The 26989-nt window shown below is 41.0% G+C and overlaps 1 protein-coding gene across 3 annotated transcripts in view; it reads right to left on the bottom strand.

The window, feature by feature from the left end:
- Window positions 1-26989, bottom strand: part of LOC310934377 (cGMP-dependent protein kinase 1) — a gene marked incomplete at both ends in the record, with an annotated part of 169169 nt that overhangs the window by 124803 nt on the left and 17377 nt on the right. For all 3 annotated transcript variants that reach the window (XM_083898089.1, XM_083898087.1, XM_083898088.1), the window contains one exon: window positions 13359-13525. In XM_083898089.1, coding sequence (XP_083754215.1) covers window positions 13359-13525 — 167 coding nt within the window. The remainder of the gene's footprint in view (window positions 1-13358; window positions 13526-26989) is intronic.

Raw genomic sequence — 26989 nt, 5'->3', positions numbered from 1 at the left:
GGAGGTGGAGGAGGAGGAGGGAGGAGGAGTATTTGGTTGGACTGGGATTATTAGTGTGCGGCACACGAGTACAACACCATTTGCACATAAATGGCTGAACTCATATCCTTCCTGGTTGAGGGAATTTCTGATCAGGTGAACGTTTTTCCTGAACGCACCTTCTTAAAAACCAACCCGTGAAGCGCGTGATCACTTCCTGCCGTTTGTTTCATTTCAAATATCATTTTCAAAGACGGTCCAAAAATATCCCTTTTCCTTTTCACCGCTCTTTCATGGATTACGTACGACGCCGAACGACTGGAGCATTCAGGGGATCCATACAGGATTTTACATCTGGTTAATTCACGGGGTTATTATTTTTCAGCTTTAATTTCGCACACAAAATCCAATTGCGAGAGACTCTGCCCCGGCTCTGTCACAATAATCAATTTCCTGCTACCTGAATATCCACGGCAACAATATCAATATAACCCTTCGACGGACGTGGAGAATGATACAGTGTGTGTACGACACAGATTTCCATCAGTGCCAGTTGATGAATGCACATCCGTATGTGACATTTTAGTGCAGAGGAACTTCATTATAAATGCATTACATTTAATAACGACGTGTTTTTTTTCTTTTCTGACTGATTCGTTAAAGCCAGTGCTTCACAAAGACTGGGCTGTGGCCCACTAGTGGGCTTTGACCGGTACTGCAGATCCATTTTTAATGACGGTTCGTGTTTTTGTATCAAGACAAAGGGATTTGCAGTAACTAAAGAAATGTAATTCCAGTTTATGGCGGAATAATTGACCAATTTCAAAATTAAATTGCAATTCTGAAACACAATTGGAAAATAGCAAGGGCTGCATTATTGTGTGACAATGAATGCAACTCGTATCTTTGAGTAGAGATCATGGGATATGGATCTTTTTTTAATGGCTGAAGCCAATTTTTTTGGAAATCAGTGCAGTCAATGACAATGACAGTCAATTCTATACTATAATATATGAGTAAATCATACGTAATACTCAATCGCAGTGCATTTATATGTTCAAACAAAGGCACAAAGTATTAAATACGTGTCACGGGTCATCAGAAAAACTAAACTTTAAACTCATTTAAACTGAAACATACAATTTAAACTCCGGTGAGGAGGGGCCAATCAAGTGAAGAAACGTCTATATTATCTATATTTTACATGTTTTAAAATAAAAATAAAATGCTTGTTTGGATCCGTGGCAGAATTCCAACTTTCTGACTTTAATCTCAGAATTCCAACTTTCTGGCTTTAATCTCAGAATCCCAATTTTCTGGGTTTAATCTCAGAATTCCGAGTTTCTGGCTTTAATCTCAGAATTCCAATTTTCTGGGTTTAATCTCAGAATTCCGACTTTCTGGCTTTAATCTCAAAATTTCGACTTGCTGTCTTTTATCTCAGAATTCCAACTTTCTGTCTTTTATCTCAGAATTCCAACTTTCTGACTTTAATCTCAGAATTCCGAATTTCTCACTTTAATCTCAGAATTCCAACTGTTTCTCAGAATCCGATTTTTTTTTTTTTGCATCTCTCTCATCATCCTAGAACCCAATGACTCATAATTATTTAAAATGTTTGATTTTCACTTAAAATATAGATCCGATCAGCGATGTAGAAACAATTTTCTTTTCTTTTTATCTACAAAATTGCGAGATTACGTGACTTCAGTGCAATTTTAAGACCTATTTTTTTGTAAATTGCCATTATCATTCTAATATATGTATATTCCTGTGACTGTGTGTCAATATGTTCCGTCTACACAGGGTAACACAGGGCCACGTGAAGTGACCTGAAGGGCCATAATGTGATCCACGGGCCGCGGGTTCGAGACCTCTGTACGACACCTTAATAAAGCTCCACTAAGCGCTTCATTACAGTTATCATGAGCGCTGATAGCCATGAAGAGGAGCAGCCATACGAGAGCGCCAGGCGTCTGCTCATAATGAGCCCGCGTGTCGTGTTGCATAAGTGGCCGAACGAACGCGCCACAAAACTGATCTTAAATCCAATTTTCACCGCAGAGCACTTGAAATGGAGTTCTTCGGGCGATTGGCCTCCCAGCGCACAGAGCGACTCTGAGCGTCCGCCTCGGGGGTTTACGACTTCATTATCCGCCTTCAACCGGGGGCCGACTCTGCACTCGGGTCAACGTATTACTGTATTGATAAGCAGCAGTTGTTGCGTCAAACGTTACAGCTACATGGTGAATTCAAAAAACCAGAGTGTGTGTGTGAACATTTCACTTTGCTGAGCCTCGACTCTGACAACAGCAGCAGCAGCAGCAGCAGCAGCAACAATTTCAGGTCTGCATTCGTTAAGTTGCCAGGCAACAATGCGGTGCAGCGGGCTCTCTCTCTCTCTCTCTCTCTCTCTCTCTCTCTCTCTCTCTCTCTCTCTCTCTCTCTCTCTCATATCTGCTGTAACCCAACGCTTCCGCAAAATTTTCATATCACCTCATTAATATGCAAATATATATGATCACAAAGATCATCCCGGCGGTTTTAGCGATACAACGGCCCGGCTCCTGTCGCTTTTTTCGAGATGGAGATCAGAGTGGAGATGGAACAGAAAGCAGGAAGTGGAGATAGTAGCTCCCTAATTTGCCTCACAGATTCTGTCCTTTCACACCTATGACAGTGAGTCACGCTCAGATCGTCCCTTTGATTACATCTCCGCACTCTGGATGACAGGAGTCCGTCTCTCTGTCGTCGCTCTGCCTCAGTGAACTCTCTCTGAAGAGTCCGGACTTCAATCTCGTCACGCGGGAGACGGTTTAGGAAAGTGGTGAGAACTCTGCCTGGTTTTCACGCTGCGTTATTGAAATCTGACGTGTTTGCAATCCAATACATTTTGTATCACTGCTGATTTTCACATCATATTAAAAAAAAAAAAAAAAAGTTCTTCAGATGTTCCAGTCAGTGTGGAGACGGAATGACTAGAAGAACATTTTAAATGGTCTGAATTCATCATATTTCTCGATCTGAGGACTCAAAGCTGCTTTACATCACAGTTTCTTTTTGCCATTGACTCTCACTGTGTTATTATTATTATTATTATTATTATTATAATATATACAGTATATATTATATGTTATTATTCTCCAAAGTTAAACATTTGACAACTCCATTTCATGAAACAAAATACTATTATTTAGTCAAAATATATAATAAACCATTATACACGGTCAGAATTCCGACTTTCTGACTTTAATCTCAGAATTCCAATATTCTGGCTTTAATCTCAGAATTCAGAATTTCTGGCTTTAATCTCAGAATTCCAACTTTCTGACTTTAATCTCAGAATTCCAACTCTTGCTTTAAACTCAGAATTCCAATTTTTTGGCTTTAATCTCAGAATTCCCACTTTCTGACTTTAATCTCCGAATTAGGACTTTCTGCCTTTAATCTCAGAATTCCGACTTTCTGACTTTAATCCAAGAATTCCAACTTTCTGGCTTTAAACTCAGAATCCCAATTTTCTGGCTTTAATCTCAGAATTCCCACTTCCTGACTTTAATCTCCGAGTTAAGACTTTCTGCCTTTAATCTCCGAATTCCGACTATCTGACTTTAATATCAGAATTACAACTTTCTGGCTTTGATTTCAGAATTCTGACTTTGTTTCTCAGAATTCCAACTTTTTAACTTTAATCTCAGAATTCCGACTTTGTTTCTCAGAATTCCGACTTTCTGACTTTAATCTTTAAAAATCATTTTATTTTCTGCATCTTTCTCATCATCCTAGGACCCAATGACTAATAATTATTTAAAATGTTTGATCTTCACTTAAAATATATGTATTTTATCTACAAAATTGCGAGATTACGTGATTTCAGTGCAATTTTAAGACCTTTTTTTAAATTGCCATTATCATTCTAATATATGTATATTCCTGTGACTGTGTGTTAATATGTTTCATCAATGTGTTACAGCGTGTGTTCTTTATTGGAACCCCTTCAGAAATGAGACGGATCGTCTCAAGGGGTTAAACACTAACACAATTCCTACCGACGTTGTGTATCTCAATTATCTTGACATAAATTTTTCATACCGCGCCTTCATGTCAGGGTTTTAATCAGCCTGTAAGAGGAAGAGAGAATCTAAAGGGGATTATCACAGGCAAGAATATGCCATGAAATTAAACGCAAACAGACACTCGTTGCGTCTCGTTCTCCGCTGATGTTTACATTTGAATCAGACACACGCGTAAACAGACGAGAGCGTCGATGCCGAGCGCACGGTCGAGTGTCAATTCATCTGGAGTCAACATTTAACGCTCACGTCTTTCTCTTGCGGTGGGAAAAACTGCTGTTGTTGCGGGTAAACACTGTTATTCATTGTTATTCGGAGGCAGAGCAGGAGGAAAAAAAGGGACAATGAGTGAGGAAAATGTAAATTTCACAACAGCGTTTGCCTCCGAGCGGCACCTTGTTTGTCTTCAGGTGTTAAAGGATGCATTCTGCAAGTCCCTCTTAAACTTAAAGGTCTCCCATCAGAATATTTTACTCGGCCGGGTCGAGCAGAGTAATTGGGACGGCGTCCAATTTGTGTGGAGGGAAAAATGCCAAATCCTGGGGTGTGTTCTCAGATCTCCTGAATATCTTTCTCCACCTGAAGAGAACTGTCTTCAGTGCATCACTGAATATGGAGCCTGTCAAAGAAACTGTCAAAGAGCGGCGAGCGCCTGGGATTTAAAGATGACTCACACTATAGTCTCTGCTTTCCCTCCACACACACTTCTCTTAACATATAACACAATTAAACTAACAAAGCGCATTTTTACTATTGTTTTACATGTTTTTTTTCTTTTTCTTTACCTCCGCTGTTAAAATGTGTACATTGTACACATGTAAATATGTTCTCTATATATTTATATATCTTTTTTTAAACTTTGGGTTGTTTTTCTCTCAGATTTAGAACATCAGAATTCTGACTTTAATCTCAAAATTCCGACTAATATCGTTTCTGATTTATCAGAATTCCAACTTTCTGACTTTAATCTCAGAATTCCGATTTTAATTTCATTTTTACTTTTATCAGAATTCCGACTTTCTGACTTTAATCACAGAATTCTGACTTTAATTTCATTTTTTTACTTCTATCAGAATTCCGACGTTCTGACTTTCGTCTGAGAATTCCGACTTTCTGACTATAATCTGAGAATTCCTACTTCCTGATTTTAATCTCAGAATTCCGACTTTCTGACTTTAATCCCATAATTCCGACTAGTCTCATTTCTGACTTTTAACAGAATTCTGACTTTCTAACTTCAATCTCAAAATTCTGACTAATCTAATTTCTGATTTATCAGAATTCCGACTTTCTGATTTTAATCTCAGAATCCCTACTTTCTGATTTTAATCTCAGAATTCCGAGTTTCAGATTATAGTCTCAGAATTCCGACTTTCCAATTTTAATCTCAGAATTCCAACTTTAATCAAATTTCTGATTTATCAGAATTCCCACTTTCTGACTTTAAACTCAAAATTATCCGACTTTCTAACTGTAATCTGAGACTTCCCTCTTGCACTAAGAAGCTGGCTAATTCACGTTGCAATTCCGATTTGAAAAAAACGATGAATTGTTTCGCCCTAATGAGGGTTTGGAGGATTAAATTAAATAGCATTGAGGGGGGAAAAACAATCGCTTTGCTGCCTAACGAACGTGATACTGGAATCATTTAAATGCCCAGCTGACAGGTGCGATGCTCACTATAGATTTTTGCAAATGAGTCCAAACTAATTATTTACGCGGCCGCAGTACTCAAGTGTGTTTACACGTCCGTGTACTACAATCCCATTTCTTATGCTGATGCTCTTTTTTAACGAGCTCCTTCTCGAACATCATCTGAGAAAGAACAGGTGGAATAACCCGAGCGACCCATTTTGTATTAGCACGCACACTTAGATTAGATTAAGCCGAATGATGACGGTGATGTAAAAAAATTGCAGGAGGTGTTGCTGTTGGTGAAATACTTGATAGTAATTGGGAGTGATTATACCGACTATTATCTTCATTAACCACCTGCACAGGCTCCGTGTGGACGACGCAGCCGATCACAGGGGCTCATCTCGGAATTACGAGCAGCTCGTATCAGTCGCAATTAGTATTTCGAGGTGACCCCCGGCTCTCAGGTAAAGCCCGGCGGACGCGGCGGCGACGACGGCGAAAACAACACAAGAAATATTCATCACGACAGCAGCGACGGCGACGGCGACGACAGAGCGAGCGAGCGGGCGGGCGGCTTCGTCGCAGCGGGGGAAAACCGGTCGGTGCCAGGTTCCTCTCTAATCTTATCTGATCTTTAATTATCAGGTGCATTTGGCAACTGAGGCTGTGGTCGTCTGTGAAATATCAGCCTTAGTCTCTCGCTGCGGGTAATAAATTATGCATATTCTCCCATTTAAGAAGACAGAAAAGTCCTTTGAGGTGTGAGCAATCAGATTTAGAAAATGTGCTATTATTTATTTATTATATATATAAAAAGTGGTACTTACTTAAGTATAGCTTAATGTTGCATGTAGACATATAGGGAATTACCATAACACCAAAATAATTGTGATTTATCAAACACAAAGTTCGTAAAACACACTTAAATCCACGTCACTGTGGGCTAGAACAATCAAAAATTGGAGTTTATTCTATTTGTGATGTGTCAAACCTCCATCTCCAAAAAGTCAATTGATTGTCCCAATAATGACAATTGACCACTAGAACTATAGAGGGTAATGTTTACGTGCCGTAGCACCGGAGCCCAGGCACCGTTCACCAGTTAGCTCCGTTAGCTCCTTTAGCGCCGTTAGCGCACCTCTAGTCGAACTGGAGCGGTCTGTTTATTCAATGAAAAGAGCAGCGGCGCTACAAATAACTAGCGTACCTGTGTACTGCGTATGTGTGCCTCTAAAGTTTAGCGTTACTTTAGAGACTAATTTGAACAAATGCTAAGTCACGTTAACGTGACGTCACTCGCGTCTTTTTTCCGGGTTAGTCGTCATGAAAAACGGCAAAAAATATATTATTTCTAGGCTGTAATATTGTCAAATAATCTAAATAATAAGGTTTTAGGCTCAAAAGAATCCAAATGATTCAGAAAATATTCCCCTCCCATGACGCGTTTCCATGACGACTGACTGGAAAAAGACACGCGTGAAGTCATGTTTACGCGCCGTAGCACCGGAGCCCAGGCACCGTTCACCAGTTAGCTCCGTTAGCTGTGTTAGCTGTGTTAGCTCCTTTAGCGCCGTTTGCGTGCCTCCGGTCGAACTGGAGCAGTCTGTTTATTAAACTAAAAGAGCAGCGGCACTACAAATAACTAGCGTACCCGTGTACTGCGTATGTGTGCCTCTAAAGTTTAGCGTTACTTCAGAGACTCATTTGAACAATCGCTAAGTCACGGAAACGTGACGTCACTCGCGTCTTTTTTCCCGGGTCAGTCGTCATGGAAATCGGCATCGTGCGCTAACGTTGACGCCGCTAACGCCGCCCAGCACTAAAATAAATATGTCATGCTCCAGTGTGGAACCTCTATCACCCCCTGTGGACGTCTGAGTAATTACCAGTCGCGCCCCAAACCCAAGGGAGGGGAGGGGTGAGCAGCAAGTGGGGAGATTTGAGATTTGGTGAGTGATGAAAAACGGCAAAAAAAATATATTATTTCTAGGCTGTAATATTGTCAAATAATCGAAATAATAAGGTTTTAGGCTGAAAAATAACCAAATAATTCAGAAAATATTCCCCTCCCTTGTTGTACGATGACACCGTCGGCCTCGTGGCGACGTGTTAATAATTAGCCTGCAGTTTCTCAGCGTCGGAAAACACACTGAGCTGTGAACAACATGTCATGTGTTAGGGAAATGATGTCGAGTAGCCAACGATGTGATGTGATGTGATGTGATGTGATGTGATGTGATGTGATGTGATGTGATGTGATGTGATAGTCCCACATCCTGTCAGTCACACACTGTAATGACGATGTCAATGTCCACAGAGAGCTGGGCGTGAAATTACAGGCCAGGGACAGACGACAGGGAATTTTTCGAAAATTAATAGCGACGCGTTTAAGCCGACACGTAGGATTAAGGGTTGAAATCTCTACCCCGTCGGGTTTTTACACAAAAAAAGCCCCTCGACAAATGACTTCTGTCTCTTCGGTTGGAACCTGGAACCTGTTCACCGCGTCAGCGAGCGCGACGCTAGCTCCGCTGCGACCCAGCATGACCGGTACAATCATGCCTGTATTTGTCATAGTGTGAGAATCTACTCGCTTCGTCGGATTGAAGACCAGTAACGGGACACAGAGCGTCTATTTTCATCGTTCACAGCCGTTATTTTGCATTAAAATTTGCATCCCGTGTGAACCTGCTTTGCATGTCCGACTTCCCTTTGCAGCCTTTACCGATAAAAGGGTGACAGGTCACATCCATCTTTGGTAGAGGGAAGAGTTTAATTTTCCAGTTGAAACGCTTCTTATTATCGCCGTTTCCCCAAAACTAGAGTGGAAAAATCAGTGAGGCACGTTTTGTCTGGCATTCCCTGGCATTTCATTCATTTACCCACAGTCTTATCTGGATGTGAAACTCCAAAAAATGAATGGGTTTCTTCCAGAAAAGTTAATTTAAAAGTCGAGTATTTTCTCCCTGACAAACTGAAACCAACAGATGGACAACAAATACAGCTTCTTAAGAGCTAAAAATGATGTTCCCACACACACACACACACACACACCGATCTCTCGATTAACCACAAGAGCTCCAAACCCCCGCAGGGTTAAAGCTATGACCTTAATAATAATCCCATATTGTGAAATTCTCACATGCTGCTGACCATTTTTTAGTTTCACTGGCTACAGAAAACAGACCTGATGTGACACGAGGAAAAACCACCAGGTAATGAATGTTAAAAAGTTGTGGCTGAGATTGTGTTTGTGACCTCGGAGGACGGAGGTGCCTGCCGTGTGCGAGGGTGGAAGGTGTAACTCGTCTTTTAAGACATCGTCTTAAAAGCACATTACAACAAGAGAGCTCCACCAAGGTTTAAACACCATGTCAGCTGTGTTTTATATCATGAAACCGGAGATTTTCACTTTTTTATCCACTGGATCCAGAAGACATCCAGAGATTGAACTTTACCTTCTCGTAGCTGCTAGCATCTTACAAAAGCATGAAAAGATTCATCCTACATACCCTACCGTTCAAAGGTCTGGGGTCACCTATACAATTTTTTTGGTGTTAAAGTCACCCTTTTATTCATCAAAAGAGTTGCAAAATGAATAGAAAACATAGTCAAGACATTGACAAGATTAGAAATATACATATTCAACAACACATTCCATTAAAAACCAGACGTTTGCAGCTAGAATAGTCGTTTACCACATTAACAATGTATAGATTCATTGGAAAAAAAGTGCTTTTCCTTCAAAATAAAGGACATTTCTAAGTGACCCCAAACTTTTGAAGAGTAGTGTACATATCTAAACTTGTTAAATGGGACTTCTTATATTAAATCTAAATTGCTGCCCCCTAAAAAAAGGGGGCAGCAAGGTAAAAAAACAGTTATGTAAAAGTTAACTATATAGAATGATATTGCACACCATTTCAAAGTAAAAGTGTTGGTTTTGTTAGATGGTTTACAACAACAACAAAAACGTAATTGTGACGGAAAACTAATCCGTAAATAACGGCAGACGGAAGTCAATTGTGTAAATAATTGGAATTAAAACACTAGATTCTAGAAAGGGTTCCACCAAGAACCCTTTATTCAGGAAAGGGGTTTAAAAGGGTTCTCTGGATCAAAATGGTTCTTACTGGAACCATTAGTGTTACCAAGAACCCTTGAAAAACCCTTTCTTCTGGAAAGGTTTTTTTCATAAACAAATGGTTCCAGGTAGAACCTCAGCCCTTGTAGAAGAACCCTTTTGGAACCCTTATTTTTAAGAGAGTATAATTGATGAAAAATTTAGATTTGGTAGATTTTGAGAGTCTTTAGTAACTTCTGTGTGAAGACTTTTAGATGCGACAAATGAGGAAAATTCTCCCTCTCCAAACCTCTCTGTTGATAATAATAGCACATACAGTGTCCGGTTGCTTGAGGTTTCTTTGCCGTGTAGGCATTTGTTGTCAGTGACGTAGCGATTAGGGTTGAAGGGTCTTCATCTATAAACATCTTTATTCTGACTGAAGAGAACATCTTTGTTTCTCACAGATCTTCACAAATATCACACAGATGTAAAATTTGACCAATTCCCTCTGATATCGCGAACCATATCACAAAATTGTTCAGCCCTAATAGCAAAAATTCCACTGTAGGGACCTGTATCCAGAACAATTGCAGTAGAACAGCCAATAGGAGCACTCGCTGTCTCTATAAACTGTGCTGTGATTGGTTAAAGTCTACCGTGATGGTACAGAATTAGCAAAGAATGGAAAAAGAGCTCTCGCATCACTTCATCTACATCTACATCATCACTTCATCTACATTAAACAGATAGAAAACCATGAAAAAACAACCTCTATTGTCTCTGTCAACCACACAAGCTTCTCTATAAACTCCAGCTGGTCCAGAACACAAGCTCCTCGGTACACAACACATCACCCCTGTCCTCCAACTGCACTGGCTCCGTCTGTCAAACACCACATCGACTCTAAGAGATCCTCCTCCTCCTCCTCCTGACCTTCAAAGCTCTCCATAACCCTGACACCCTCACACCTCCTCCTCCTCCTCCTCCTCCACGTCCACACACCTTCCCATATACGCTCACAACTCCATCATTCATTCATGCCTCTCACTCACTACTACTCAGTTTATCCTCCACGGGGTCAAGAGGCCTTCAGCCGTGCATCTCTGGAACTCTCTTCCCTATCCTTTAAATCCCTAACTCAAAACTCACCTTTTTTTAGGTCATGGAGGCAGAAACAAGCACTTTATATTGCTCTCAAGGACTTTTATCTTTGGTTAAATAAACAGATATAAAATATATGCCTACTGTACCTTTAAGAACATGTAACCCTAACCCTAAAACATGTATATTTCAGAATAGTCATCAATCTCTCAATGTGACAAACACCCGCTAGCACCAAAACAACTGACTTCTGGGTTTTTATTTTTATTTGTCTTACTATAATTTTACTCCCTTTGAGGCGGAGTTCTTACGCCTTGGTTGACACCAAATGGAAAGACTTTTTCCAGGATCAATTCCCTCAAATTCAACAAAGACGGAAGGGCAACTTGCTAAAGCCGTTTCGCCCCCGGTGCGTCCACTTTCACTGATTTGCAGATTGCGCTCTGCATCTGGACAAGCGATTGTCTTTGGGATCTTGGGTCAGTCAAAGTCAGACTTCTGTAATTTGTCTTCGGTGAGACGGAGAAGTTGGACGTTCCATTTCCCATGCTCTTTGCTTAGCTTTACTCGCTCGTTGTTCTGCAATGGAATCGCCGCAACACCGCGAGTAATCGCGACTCCATGTTTGTTCTTCATAGGCCTAGTTAAAGCGGACCTAGACAGGAAGTTCCAATTTACGCTGTTTTTTTTAGTGTGTATCTGCGTCATTACCTTGTTCACGAAGCCCTGAAGTTTCGAAAATAAACAGTTCAGCCATTGCTGAGAACGCTGTGTTTTATTGTAATCTCGGGTTCAGCGAGATCTCTGAAAAACCACGATCCAGTTACATAAACACCGGTTCTCCTGAACAGCAGATCCTCCTGCTCCGGTCACTAGTCCGGGCACATCCGGTTGCGTACATTGAACCACAGAAGAAGAATAACGTCCGTTGTGGAGGTGTTTCACGAGCGACAGTGTCTTCTGACTCCGGGTCAAAGTCATAAAAGGGACTGCGGCGGGGAGTCGTGACAAAACTATTTTTAAACACTGTTAAAACAATGTTTTGATAATGAGTAGCAGTGCATCCACCGTTCCAGAGGGGGGAGCTGTGCTTCTGAGAGCTGGTGTGCTAATTAAGTCACTTCCGGGTATTGGCCAATCACAAGACAGTTGGGAAGGCTCTATGCTGGCTGGCCAATCACAACACACTCTGTCTTCTGGGTGTGAGATTTATGTCTGAAATATCGCGGCTGGGAAACAGCGTCAGAAAAGAGAGATTTCTATCGGCTTTACATCGTTTACAGCAACTAGGAGGTTTTTGACCATAAAAACAAGATAATGTATTTAAGTAGACCTCCATAACTAACATATATGTGCAACAGGACCACTCTGTGTGACCTTTGACGTACATCAAGCAATGCAAGACACACGAAACAGAAGGTGGCGTCGTGACAAACAACTTAAATATCGACTTTCAATGGTCCGTGTCTACTCACAAACTTTCAAGGATTTCAAAAAGAAGACTATGCTGGTGCACTGAAGCGAGACGTGTCCCTTTAAAGTCACAGTTACAGATGACTGAGGAGCAGGGAAGGATTTTGAATTCAGACCCACAGTCACTCAGTTAAAGAGCAGATGAAGACAGAGGGAGAGAGAAGCCATAACATTTTTTACTGGCATCCAAACAGACACGGTCTGTCTCTGGAGTCCTGTCCGCCGCTGCCTGAAGGAAGCCGAGAGCCCGCTGCTTTTATAGTCACACATTTGTCTCTCCCAGTTTCGGTAAAATCCCCCTGAATGTTTATTATATACTTTCTTTAACAATATTCGAAGCTGAATCCTGGAAATGTTGTGGCAATGATGGGCGACGTGAAACAACAGGAGCAGCGATCAATATCTGCAATTTTTTTTTTTTCCCCCGGTAACAAATTCCAACCTTTAAATGTCAAGCAACAAATTACAGTAATATTGCCTCTAAGTTCTGATTCTCCATTAGCGCTGTTTGCCTTTTATTTGTAATCCTCATTAGAGTCACGCAAATTATAGGTCAAGAGGAAGAGCGCAGCGATTGGCCCATTTTTGAAAATTCCATATTTCGACATTGCCGTTTGCGAGTCGCAAAGTTTAACCTCGACTGTATCACGCGGGCGCTGATTGAGGCCATTTACTCTGGAAGTGAAATCCATTGTCGGGGACCGAATGACCCTCTTTATTTCAGAATCGCGGCCGTAGTTACTGCTCTTAAAAACACACATGTACGTCTAAAATGATGACACATTAAGGAGGCAACATGGCAGCATAGAACACACAACAACAAAAAACAGTGGGGCATGAATGACTCACACAGCAAGTGCTTTAGTTTGGAGCTTTAGATCTTTGCCCTGGAGGCATCCATTAATAATGCCCTTTCATTGTTGACAGGGCGAGGTTTGAAAAGTCTCCACGAGCAAACCTAAATGTTTTAAAACAGGTAATTATAGAACTCTTTCGTGACTTCTTGTGTTTTTTTGTTTTTTTTTTACCTTCCATGACGTAGACCAGCGAGCCCACGTCGCCCTCCTTGATGATGCAGCTGTCTTTTCCATACTCCACAGGGTACATGCAGTCCACGATCTCCTGGATCTGCGACAGCTCCAGGTTCTTCATGAAGTCGTTGTCCAAGATGGCCTCCTTGATCAGATCCTTGGACCTGGAGACGAGAGGAGACCATTGACGCATGAGCACCGACTGTCAGACTCGCTTACGCTCTTAGAAATAAGGGTTCCAAAAGGGTCCTTCTACAAGGGCTGAGGTTCTACCTGGAACCATTTGCTTCTGAAACACCCATCCAGAGAACCCTTTAAAACCCCTTTCCTGAATGATTTGGTTTGGAGAGGGAGAAACCATATCTGATAAGACTCTCAAAATCTACCAAATCTACATTGTTCATCAATTATACACTCATAGAAATAAGGGTTCCAAAAGGGTCCTGAAGCTAGGGCTGAGGTTCTACCTGGAACCATTTGCTTCTGAAACACCCATCCAGAGAACCCTTTAAAACCCCTTTCCTGAATGATTTGGTTTGGAGAGGGAGAAACCATATCTGATAAGACTCTCAAAATCTACCAAATCTACATTTTTTATCAATTATACACTCTTAGAAATAAGGGTTTCAAATGGGTCCTTCTACAAGGGCCGAGGTTCTACCTGGAACCATTTGCTTCTGAAAAAAACCTTTCCCGAAGAAAGTGTTTTTTAAGGGTTCTTGGTAACACTAATGGTTCCAGTTAGAACCATTTTGATCCAGAGAACCCTTTAAAAACCCTTTCCTGAATAAAGGGTTTTAAAGGGGTTCTTGGTGGAACCTTTAAAAAAAAGGTTGTACCTGGAGCAAAAAAGGGTTCTCCTATGAGGACAAGCCGAAGAACCTTATACGGTTCGACTTAGCAACATTTGAAAGAAGTATAAGAACAGATTGAGGCAATGAAGGTCTAGAAGTCAAAACATCCCTCCATGAAAAATAGCAAAAACCAAAGCGGAAAATTAGTGTAACAAACAATTGTAACAACAAAAATAGACGCAAAGCAGCAATTAATTAAGACCATCATACATCAACAGCTACTTATTGCTTATTTCAATGAAGTAACTCTTGGACTGAATAATTTGGGGGTAAAATACCCAATTGTGATTGGATATAGAGCAAAGAAACCAGAAAAAAATAGCTGAAAAATGCAGATTAATCAGTGATCAAAATTGTGCTGTTAACAGTAATTTAGCAATAAATTCATAATTGATCAATCACTGCAGCGTTAAAAATAAATCAGAAATAAATCACAATACTTTTAATGCGTTTGCAGTCTGATAAGACGAAAAACAGAACCATCGAGATAAAGTTTGGCATTTGGCATCAAACACAGTCAACAACTGAATGATTAAATTGCTGCTTTTGTTCTGTTGTAAATTGAAAAAGAGAAAAAAAAAAAAGATGATTTGGTCAGCCCCTAATGGAAACTCACACAAACGCTGACTTTATCTTATTAAAGCTCTGAAAGTTTTCTTCCAACGTGTGATCCATTTTAATAGAAACCAGGCAACAGACGACAGACAACAACAATAAGAGACAGACGTCGGTTCAGCTAAAGCAAGGCCGCTGCTTATTTTCTGAGGCAATTAAAGCCTCGTTCATTTCACAAAACTCATCCTTTGCCGCAAAGACGTCGAGGTGAGACCTTTTTTAATTTTCTCCGAATGCTGGAACAAGTCAATCGGCAGCGATATCAAAAAAATAATCCACCGTTCACCGTTCAGGAAGGGAAAGCCGCGGGGCCTTCAGACTGCAGTCATTAGAGTGTTTCGCAGGTAAATAGCTCCCGTAAGCAGGAGGGAGAGAGACTGTAATTAACGGCGAAAGCTAATCAACGGTGGTCAAGGTGCAGCTCCGCGAGCCCCGCGGGCTAAGAGCGAAAGCGCGAAATGATACGGCATTATGAAAGTTGACTTCGTGTCAAATTATCGTGTAAATCAAGGAGCTCTAATTAGAACCGTGGTGACGTACCACCAGTGGAGCAGAGACATTAGTTCATTAGAAGGTGCCTGTGTGCATCGCTCTTCTCTATACATGCAGCTTTTTTAGGCTGATTCTTAAGCTCCGGATCCTTTCAAAACTCCTCAAGAAAATTGTTCCCACTCAGTCGGGAGGCTTCCTGGACATAAACGGTATTTTTGGTGCGTTTATTTTCGGGTTTAAAAGACGTTAATTACATTCTTCTGGCCACTTTGGAAATGTTGTCATTCTTGTGCTTTTAAATCCGACAGCTGCATTTGATACAGCACTTTAGAGCTGAAACGATTAATCGATGAATCGATTATTAATCGATGAATCGATTATTAATCGATTACTAAATTAATCGGCAACTAATTTTGATAATCGATAATTGGTTTGAAGCTTTTTTTCATGATTAAAACAAGATTTCTGACTGTTTCAGGTTCTTAATTGTGAATATTTTCTTGGTTTCTTTGCTCCACATAAACAAAGAAATCATTCAAACTGAATCATTTTGGTTTGTGGACAAAACAAGACATTAAAGAACATTAAAGTCATTTCCAGCTTTGACGAACACTGATCAACATTTTTTAACATTTTCTGACATTTTATGGACCAAACGATTCATCGATTAATCGAGAAAATAATCGAAGGATTAATCGATTACGAAAATAATTGTTAGTTGCAGCTCTACAGCACTTTGTAGGTATTAAAGCGGACCTAGACCCCGGAAGTTCCTATTAACGCTGTTTTTTTTGGTGTGTATCAGCGTCATTACCTTGTTTATGAAGCCCTGAAGTTTCGAAACAAACAGTTCAGCCACTGCTGAGAACGTTGTGTTTTATTGTAATCTCGGGGCTCAGCGAGATCTCTGAAAATCCCGTAATAGTTACGTAAGCATCGGTTCTCCTGAACAGCAGATCCTCCTGCTCCGGGCACTAGTCCCGACACATCCGGTTGCGTACATTGAACCGCAGAAGAAGAATAACGTCCGTTGTGGAGGTGTTTCACGAGCGACAGTGTCTTCTGACTCTGGGTCAAAGTCATAAAAAGGGACTGTGGCGGGGAGTCGTGAAGAAGCTATTTTTAAACACTGTTAAAACAATGTTTTGATAATGAGTAGCAGTGCATCCATCTATCCAGAGGGGGGAGCTGCGCTTCTGAGAGCGGGAGTGCTGAATAGTACTGGCCAATCACAAGACTCTGAAACATCACGGCTGACGAACAGCGTCAGAAAAGAGGATTTCAATCGGCTCGTTTACAGCAACTAGGAGGTTTTTGACCATAAAAACAAGTTAATATATGTAAGTAGACCTCCATAACTAACATTTATGTGCAACAGGACCACTCTATGGGACCTAAGTATTATTATTTGGCCGATAGAAGCTTCTGTGTCAGGATTGGTCCTCTATGGCGGTGTGCCACAGGGTTCCATCCTCGGGCCCCTCCTGTTCTCAATGTATCCGCTTCCCCGTGGATTCTATCTTTTGGAAACATGGCAGGCCGTTCCATTTTTATACAGATGACTGTCAAATGTATGTTACAAGAGAATGTAGCATTTGAATTGATTCAAACCACCTTGTTTTTACAGTGCGGAAAAGGATGAAGAAGAACATCCTTTCTAGTTCTTGGACACACTTGAGGAGTCCTACATTTGTTAATCCGATGTCTTGTGTTCCTTTTGTTGTTAAGTTTGATATATACGAACTATGACATATGGTATTTTTGTAGTTTTTTATTAATTGTACCATTGGGAATCCCATAGAGAAGCTGAAAGGGAACTAGGCTTGTGACTGAAGGGTTGCCAATTTGAGTCCCGGAGGTGCCCAATGCCCATTGCCCCATTGTTAATTGGACATTCTATATTGACCCTAATCACAGGGTCTGCTTGTGCCAGTACCAAGCCGGGATGAATGGGAGGGTTGCATCATGAAGGACAGTATTAATTGTATTATTACTTAATGGTAGAAATCGAGATCTACCTCTATCTGTTTATTTACACTATGAAAATGAGTACTAGTTTGTGTATTTTTGGCTTCATTTTTGATAGCATTTGAGAAGCTCTCGCTTTAGAATTCTCCTTAATGTTTTAATAATTACTGTGTTGTTTTAAAACAGCATCAACTCTTTTCGATCACCTCTTTAGTCTTAACTTCTTGCCTTCGTTGATGACAAAATAACCGATTTACTGCCGATACCGTGTGGTTTTACTCTGCCACCACGCCGAGTCGAAACGGCGATAACAACAGATGTCTGCGGGTCGGACGCCGTGGACCGTCAACGTGGGCGTCACGCTGATTCTGTGCGATACGTACGATTCGTCAATAATCGGCAGAACGGGGGACGTTCGCTGAAGCATGAGAGTCGCTGTCGAGCGTCAGCTGCGTGAATCAGGTTAATATTATGTACGAGGGTTAATCCAACCAAGGAGTCCTGTCCAACCGAGAAGAAGTTTTCTAATTCATGAAAAAATACATGCGGGGGGGCTCGCTATCTCCTCGCGGCTACTCTCTCTCTTAGCTTTTTGGGCTTATTTTCCTTTTGAGCAACTGATTTCTAGGCGCACCTTTGAAACTGATCACCCGAAGAGCTTATAGCTAAGAGGGTCAATAACCTTAGAGGCATTTTATGAAGCAGTGAGCCATCAATACACACAGTCGTGCTAAATCTATACAAACTAACTAAACAAACAAAAACTTCTCTCTCTTCAAAAAGGCTGACTTTTAATGTCCCACGACGGCCCTTAATCCAGTCTCGAGACGCTTCATCAATAAATCACTTAATCGAAAGTGTGAGTGAAATCAGCCTTTTCCTCAAACATTCAACCGATGAGACATTCACTTTTTTGGTTTTCGAGTCGTAAATGGCATAAAATATCCATAATGTAGTTTTCATACTGTGTGTTTATCAGTTAAAAGGTTCCAGGGTCTGTGCATACCAAACAGCTCGGCTCTTACTCACTCAAAGTGACTGTGATAGTGGGGAAAAGTGAGGAATTTATTCCAATAGACAGATTTTTTTTTTTTTTTTTTCTGGCACACGACTCATGAAAGGCCAACTTAGATGGTGTCATATTTCCAGACGTCGCTCTCGTTTGTGGACTTTTTAAGGAGCGATTTTAGAAAACTTCTCATTTTTTGACCATTTACGAACAGAAGTAGGGCATGAAGAATCTGAAATGTAATTGATTTGAATCTAAAATATTCAAATACAGTTGTTGCTGTTTTTGACTCACCAAATACATACGCAGAGAGGTTTTTTTCCCCCCAATGCTTTTACTCCTGATTTATGCATAAAGGTTTGTAATAACATGCATAAAATGAAGCAGTGGCTCTTTTGTCGAACATATCTCCCGAGAGTGGCTGGTGTACTCATTTAAAAAATCATATTAGGTATATTAGGTACCATAGAGTTGGCAGTAAAAATTGCACAAATGTGCTCTTAGGTGAGGATAGTCATGAATGTCATGTTTAAAACTTTAACATTTTTGGAAAATATTGATCTATTATGATTTGTCAATAAGGTTGTAGCAATAAAAAATAAGATGAAGACCAGTGTATCAACAAAATGCACTTTAAACCAGTTGATAGCCTGATTGCTAATGTTATGAATTATTTAAAAGAAGTTACCTTGTGTTATATGATGTTTATCTCTTCCTTGTTGTGTCTTCAAACTCATAAAAGACAAAACAAACCCTTTCTTTGCTTGCGAGCATTGCTAGTCTCACAAGAGGCTAGCTTCTTAGATTGTTAGCCACAAGCAGCTAGCTCATTGACAATACTTTGGCAAGTTTTATTTATATTTTACTGTTGTGTTACTTTACTTTTCAAGTCCAAATGGCTTGGCTGAGGCACTTGCAGTATGACATTAAGAAATTAGAAAAGTGACGTGTGTGAAATGCTAGCTGTTGTATTTTGATATCACATTACCTCAAAAAGCTTGCTCACTGCGCTGACACAGAGAATTGTTTGTCCATCTCATTTGGTACCTCTGCTCTAGTTTGTTCCATTAGTGAAATTAAAACATATTTTTTAAAAGTATTGAAGCGAGGCTTTGTTAAACGTTACATTTCAGAGTTTGGCTAAAACGAGCTAAGTCACTTTCTTCATATTTCCCACAAAACTGCTTCAAGGAGTCGGCTGTAGGCGACGGGACTCGCTGGACGTAATATTTAAATACTAATAGTATAATATAATATTAACAATATACTAAAATATGATTATATTTAGTCATAACTTCTATACCTCTATTAACAAAGAAAATACTTAATTTGTAGCGTACTCGTTTCGCTGCTTTCGTCGCTTTTTCGATCTTTGTTATGTGAAAACACGCAATGCATTCTGGGTAGCCCTTGCTCCCAAGGGTGGTCTCAGAAAATCTCAATATTGAGGGCGATGCAGCCCTTAAACTTGCCCCTCAACTTAATTTTTCTGAGAATCGGGACAGCACTTGCACTAGAGGGAGCGCATTTTTGAGATTGAGGGTTAAGCAAGGAATTGGAATTCACCCTAAAACTAAATCAAGATTTGTTGTCAAAATTAAACACCGTTTATTTCATACAGCGCTCGCAAAAACCTGTATAAAAACTAAAGAAATCACTGAGAGAATAAACCTCCAACAAAGCCGCTCGATTCCCGGATTCACAGTGTGAAGACATTCCTCGATCTCGGAAGCTTAACGACCACTTTAAAAAAAGAAATTAAAAAACACCAAAGTGTGATTATTTCTCGCTACGTTCCTGAAAAATATGTTTTAAATGATGCTGCTCACAAACAAATGTGCTAAAATAAGCTTAATAACTCTTTTGGGGGGGGGGGGGCGGTAATAAATGAACAAACTGGGAAACGCTGACCTCTGCTTTCTCTGGAAATGTGCCTCATTGACCCTCTTCCTGTTACATTTACACCCAGGAGAATTTCAAACCCTCACTGGGACAAGCCTTCCTCCTCCTCCTCATCCTCCTCCTCCTCCTCCTCCTCCTCCTCCTCCTCCTCCTCCTCCCACCCGGACTCAAGCCCCTAATGGCAGCATTAAGTAACGTCTTCCAGCCAGACCCTAATAAAAACATCTGCCTTCCTCTCCTTTGTGAGGATGATATATTTGACTGCGTCGAGTTTGGGTCCGAGCGAGTTCAACCTTCCTTAAAAGGAGAAAATATGCTCTTTTTCGGGGGGAAAAAAAAGACATGGGTGGCAGAAAAGTGGGAGCGGCCAAGTGAAATAAAAGCAGACTGGGAGCGAGAGAGGGAACGGGACGGAGAGCAAAGGAACGCTTGTAAAGACGACCAAGTGGTCCCGAGAACCAAAGAAAAACATAAACATTTATCCCAATCCAACGGACATTATCGCTGCACTTCAGTAGCCAATGAAAAGTGCGCCAACGTCAACCCGTAAGGGCACTTTTGGGCCTTATTTTCCCCACAATTGAGCAATAATAAAAGCCGCAGTACGGGAATCACACATACACGACCCCATATGTCTGTGATTTAAGTTTATAGCTCTGCGAAAACACAAAAGAAAGTTGTCCAAATAAACCGACGCTGGTGAATTAAAGGGCCAAACTTTGAGTTCTACGTACAGTTTGATCAGCTTAGACCAGGGGTTCTCAAAGTTTTGATACCTGAGGGCCAATTTAGGAACCCAACACTGGACTGAGGGCCGCCAAAGGAAGAAAAAAACAAAAAAAAAACCAGAGAGAAATCCCATTTGTAATAATTTTAATGACCAGATTGCAGTTCTACAGTTTAGCGTTAAGTAATATAAGCGTTAATATAATAACCCTTTATAATTTACTGGGTAATTATTTGTAATAATTGTTCTTACCTTCTAATTACAGGTTAATACCAAGTAACACATTTCTGTTACCATATATTTACTGGGTAAATAGCTAGTAATTGGGGGCTGTAGCTACCTGCTTACTACCCAATAATACACTAAAATTCACCATATAGAAACCAGTTATATACCCAGTATTTTTGTTTACACTTGTTGGTCTGTATCCAGTAATGTCCAATAAACATTTAACAAGCTTAGTAGCTCCTGGATTAAAACTATCAACTGTAATTCATTGCGGGGCCGCCAGAAATGTTTCCGCGGGCCGCCATTGGCCCCCGGGCCACACTTTGAGAACCAATGGTTTAGACTGTTTACACAATATAATAAGTTCATGCTGCAGCCACGGTTCATTCATACGAATGAGTTATTGTGGCACAAACACCAGTGAACTCAGGAATAATGTTCATATAACAAACTGAACTCACCAACAACAACAGTACAGACAAAATATTTGCATTAAAAAAAAATTTTTGCAGACTGCAAATCATGTTTATGTTTTAGAAATCGTGTTTTGGCTAAAAGACCTCGTAATTTTGAATTTGAATATCGTAACCGTTTTTGGCCACATTCTTACATATGGCGCCTTTAATTATAGCATTTCTGCGATAAATCGTGATTCACGGGGGGGCAAAAAGTCATTGTTTGACAGGCCTACAGATGATGATCGTCATGCTGAAGAAACACAAACAGACTCAGGTCATTTTCATTCACTCTCTGCTTTTCCCTGTCACTGTTTATTTAAAGAGGTGCAGAACAAATGTCACCCTCTAACTCTCTCTCTCTGAGAGACTGGAGGAGAGTGTTGAGAGACTTCAAACAACAACATCTCAGCGAGTGAACTTTCATTTTCAGTTCCGTCGCGAACGCTCATCATCATCATCACGCGGTCAAACCTCGACCTTAGCTCCGCCCCCCCCCCACCGTCACCAGTGACAAACGACTGCAGCGACACTCGGAATACAGAAATAGGAAAAAAAATCCTGCTGATGAATCGATCCATCACTTTTGACACGTGTCACAACTTTGACTTACAACCTATCACTTGATATTTTTCAAGTTGTTGTTTTAAAGTGTTAACAGTTTTACCAAAAAACGCTTTTTGCGACAGTGAGAGACAGAAAACCCAACAACATCAAATCCACGAGGGTGTGATTTCTGCCTCTCTGTTATTCGCCTCCCTGTCGCACTGAGCTGACAGCTACAACAAAGACTAATGTCCTGCTGCTGCTGCTCAGATAAATAATCCGCTCTGGTTTTTGAATCTTCTTTTTTTTTGCCAAAAATCCTTTTTTTTTGCCAAAGCTTTGTTTTGCTTTTGTTTGTTTACCGTGATTCTATCGATCATATCTGACATCTATTTTTTTTATGTTTTTTGAAGCATTAACCGGAGGGAAAAACCCATGACTTGATACTTTAATGGGTTTTAAACTGTCGTGTTAATGAATGTGAGCCATTAGTCGACTGATTGGCTTTTAAGAATTTAACAGATGAAGAATTTATAAAGGTAATTAAGCGACAATCTTTAATCTGCGAATCACTTCAGACCTCATATGTGGTGTAGTTACAAAATTATACCAGTAGAGGGCACACATCCACCACTAATGTTATTAGCGGAGGAAGCGAAGCTAGTGAAGGAAAACACAACTTAAAGGGATAGTTCGGAATTTTGGACATAAGACCTATTTTCCAACTCAAGAAATTCATTCATTCAGTTCTTCAAGTTGCCGAGTTCGCTGGTGCTATGGCTAGCGCAAGTCAATGGTACCTGCTAGCATGGCATTAGAAAAACACTCATACCGACCCCACGGTGCACCCGAGGCAAATCAATAGTAAAGGCAGACTATCGATGTACATATCTGTGTTGATAGAATGATGTTTGAAACAAAACTAACCTCGCATCGCATGAATTTTCGAGGGACTACTTTCTCAGCAGCAGCGGAATCAGTCCGCCGCTGCCGTAGCCTAACAGGAAGTATGACGCGCTGCTGCTGCTGCTGCTGAGACATAAATCCTTCAAATTGCAAGGTTGGTTTTATTTCAAACATTCTATCAACACAGATATGTACATCAATAGTCTGCAGTTACAATTGATTTGCCTCGGTATGAGTGTTTCTAATGCCAATGCTAGCATGTACCATTGACTTGCGCTAGCCATAAGCACCAGCTAACTCGGCAACTAGAAGAACTGAATGAAATTTCTTGAAAACGTCACCAGACGTCTCCAAGTTGGAAAATAGGTCTTATGTCCAAAATTCCAAACTGTCCCTGTAAATCTATTCTGTGACCCAATCTGCATCAAAGTGGGCGTGTTTTCCCCAGGAAGGGGGCGTGTCTTTCCACTAGCGTGATTTCAGGCGTGTCTGTGGCTGAAGGCGGCAACAGCTTCGCGGCGGCGTAACTGAACAGCGAAAGCTCCAGAGCCGCGATAACGCCTCTGTTGACTGTGTGGATCCATCTAAAACCCCCTCCGTGACTAATCCTCTTCTGGGTTAGAAAAAACAAAACAAAAAAAAACACCCATGTTGACGGGCGGAAAACAAACAAACAAACGTGCCGTGTTTTTCAAAGGTTAGCCTCGGGTTAATATCTGTGTATCTCACAAACATCTGTGTCATCAGAGAGAGTTTCTCTGCAGCCTGAACTAACAACAGAGACACAGAAGCTACAGCATTTTTCTTCGACTACGCTCACATTACACTGTTTATCCTTTGAAAACCAAAGAAAACACGCGTTATGTATAATTTATTGTCTTCAATTATTACAGTTACAATCTAACCAGTGTCAAACTAGAGTTTCTCAGTAGATCTCATCATGTCACCCAGTGACATTCGCCGGCCCTGCTGCACACAGGAAGTGATTTGTTTTACTGTGTGTACAGACGGATGGAGGCAGCATCAACACTGCGGAAAGACGGTCCGGACGTCACGCATAATGATCGGACCTCTGGTTTTGATGTTCCCGAATTTGACCACCGCTGTGAAACAGGAAACTCCACAATTGGATGATACCAGCGGGCCCACGGTTGGTGTAGTGGTTAGCACTCTTGCCTTTGCAACAAGAAGACCCGGGTTCCTGGGTTTGAGTCCCGTTTGGAAAAACTTTGGAACAAGGGCGATGCCGTCTATTATGATGGTAAATTTCAAGTCATTCCAAGATACTTTTTGCTTTTTTAAAGAAAGTCAGCTCACTGTCAAAGTGCATCAGGGCAAATGGTTAATTTCCTGAATTTCAAAAATTCATTAAAATTATTCGTTAAGAGGTTTGCAAATATTTTCAACAGATCCTTGTTCAGGGCGATGCCGTCTATTATGATGGTAAATTTCAAGTCATTCCAAGATACTTTTTGCTTTTTTGAAGAAAGTCAGCTCACTGTCAAAGTGCATCAGGGCAAATGGTTAATTTCCTGAATTTCAAAAATTCATTAAAATTATTCGTTAAGAGGTTTGCAAATATTTTCAACAGATCCTTGTTCAGGGCGATGCCGACTATTATGATGGTAAATTTCAAGTCATTCCGAGATACTTTTTGTTTTTGAGACTAAAGTCAGTTCACTGTCAAAGTGCATCAGGGCAAATGGATCATTTCCTGAATTTCAAAAATTCATTAAAATTATTCCAGGGTGTACGCCGCCTATCGCCCAATGCCAGCTGAGATAGACACAGCAACCCCACCTCCACCCCCCGGTGGATGATGGATGGATGGACGATACCAGCTGTTTTTGCCGCACAAACGACTTCGGGTTCTACTGAAGAAGACTCTAGACCATTAACTCTTCAGGAAAATGTTTCCTGACATTGTGAATCAAATGAAAGAGAAAGCTCACTTTCTCATAGACTTCATCTTGCAACAAGCTAACTCGCCCCCTGGTGGCTGTTCCCAATATTCTTACTTCCTGATTGGCCAAACCAAGCAAACTGGAGTCCACTTTTTGTACACACAGTCTATTACAGAGATCACTAAAATGTCTGTTTTTGGTATTTATAAGCCATTCTTTTGTGTTTCCATCAGGAATAGCACCAAAAATAACTGGCCGTAAAAGTCCCATTCTTTGACACCCTTCCATTAGGGTAAAATGGTTAGACCGGCTGCACCCGAGACGTTTAGCCGATTGGTGCGACAGAAAAAGACTTAACTCCCTCGCGATCGGTGTTAACATCCCGTGGAAGTCGAGGCAAACGCCTGCAGTCTCCTTCTCTCGTGCGAAGCTTGAAATCTCAAATGAAAACAAACGGCAATAAACCGAGCTGCTGGATGTCCTCCTTTGTTGTCTGTTGTGTCGCAGATTGACGTCGTCATTCGTTGTCCTCGCGCCAGTACGACGTCGAGCAGGCAAAGGTACTTGTTCTCAGTGGAAACGCAAGCCTGACCCAGGGCTGTACCATTCCAAACTGTACCATACTGTACCGTTCTATGATCGATACACAGCAATAGCTTAATTTTGCATCATAACTGTTTGTTATTGTGAATTAAAAATTGTTCTGTTGTCTTATTTTGAAAACGAAGCCAAATATCGTCCCAAATTTTCATTATCGCTATATCCTGATGGTATGTTGTACACGTGACTCTGCCCCCTACTGGCCAGATTTAAAGTACCCTGGAAGTATGACTGAAAACTCAAAGTTTCAGATGTGAATTCCCACTCGGTTTATCAGTTTGACCGAATAAACACGTCTCACACATTTGTATACATACAAACACTTGAGATAGTTTTGCTTGACCAGAGCCCGTTTATATCGTCTCTGGTCAACGACACCGAACAGAAACCACAACAACAACAACATCGGCCAAAAGAGTTACGCACTGCAGCTTTAGACGTCGACGAACACGCAGAAGAGGAGAAGAAATTTAAATGTAAATTTAACTTTGTGGCTGAAGCCACTTTGCACTTGAATGCTCCGCTGGCTTTTGTCAGTTATTGATTCTGCTCCAGTGTGTGTCCAGTGTGTTTTCACACCCCTCGCGGACTGAATCGCAGATATACCGTGCGTTCTTTCTCCGCATGTATCGATTCATAACGACAGGAAGCTGGATTATTCCATAATGTGGATGCTATTTTAGTGACAGCTTTGAGTCGAGGAGAGAGGTTCGTTTGAGACACTGATGAGGAAAAAGAGATGTGGGGGGGTGTTGGGGGGGGGGTGAGTACTACTACACGAATCACAAGGTAAACATGCACAGAGAGCTTGTTAAGACTGTCTGTCACAGAATCACCGTTTGTATAAAATAGGAACTGGAACATTACACAGAGCTGGAGCCTGTGATTCCCCTTCATTAGATGATTTTTCACTCTTTCTGCGTGTGTGTGTGTGTGTGTGTGTGTGTGTGTGTGTGTGTGTGTGTGAATCTGTCAGGCTTATTGATTATCATCCTTTAATCACAGAGCCGCTGATTGTTCTGCATCATCATCTGATCCTCATCCGACGCCTTTTTCGTGGTATAAACACAGATTTTTTTGATTTTTTTTGCAAATGTGGGTCAAATGTTTTGATGACGGTGGGGAAACTTTGACAGCAGCGGGAACGTTCCCTGAAGGTTCCTCCTGTGTTTTTCCTAACGTCCAAGTTTTCCTAACATTAGCTTTAGATTAACAAACAAAACGAACGTGTGGACGCAACGCAACGTTTAGGGAACGTTAGGCTTCTGTATAACCCTGAGGGAACGCTCTCTAAACATCCGTTTTTTTGGTGGCGTTTGGTTCGAACTTACCTGAGGAGAATCACAGGCTAACGTTCTTTAAACGTTGTGTGTGTTAGTAGAGGACAGTGACACAGTGATGAGTCTCACATGGTGCTTTTGG

The sequence above is a fragment of the Microchirus variegatus genome, assembly GCF_963457635.1.
Source record: "Microchirus variegatus genome assembly, chromosome: 11".
Taxonomy (NCBI): Eukaryota; Metazoa; Chordata; class Actinopteri; order Pleuronectiformes; family Soleidae; genus Microchirus; species Microchirus variegatus.
The sequence above is the reverse complement of the archived record's forward strand: the minus strand, read 5'-3'. Positions and strand labels throughout refer to the sequence as shown.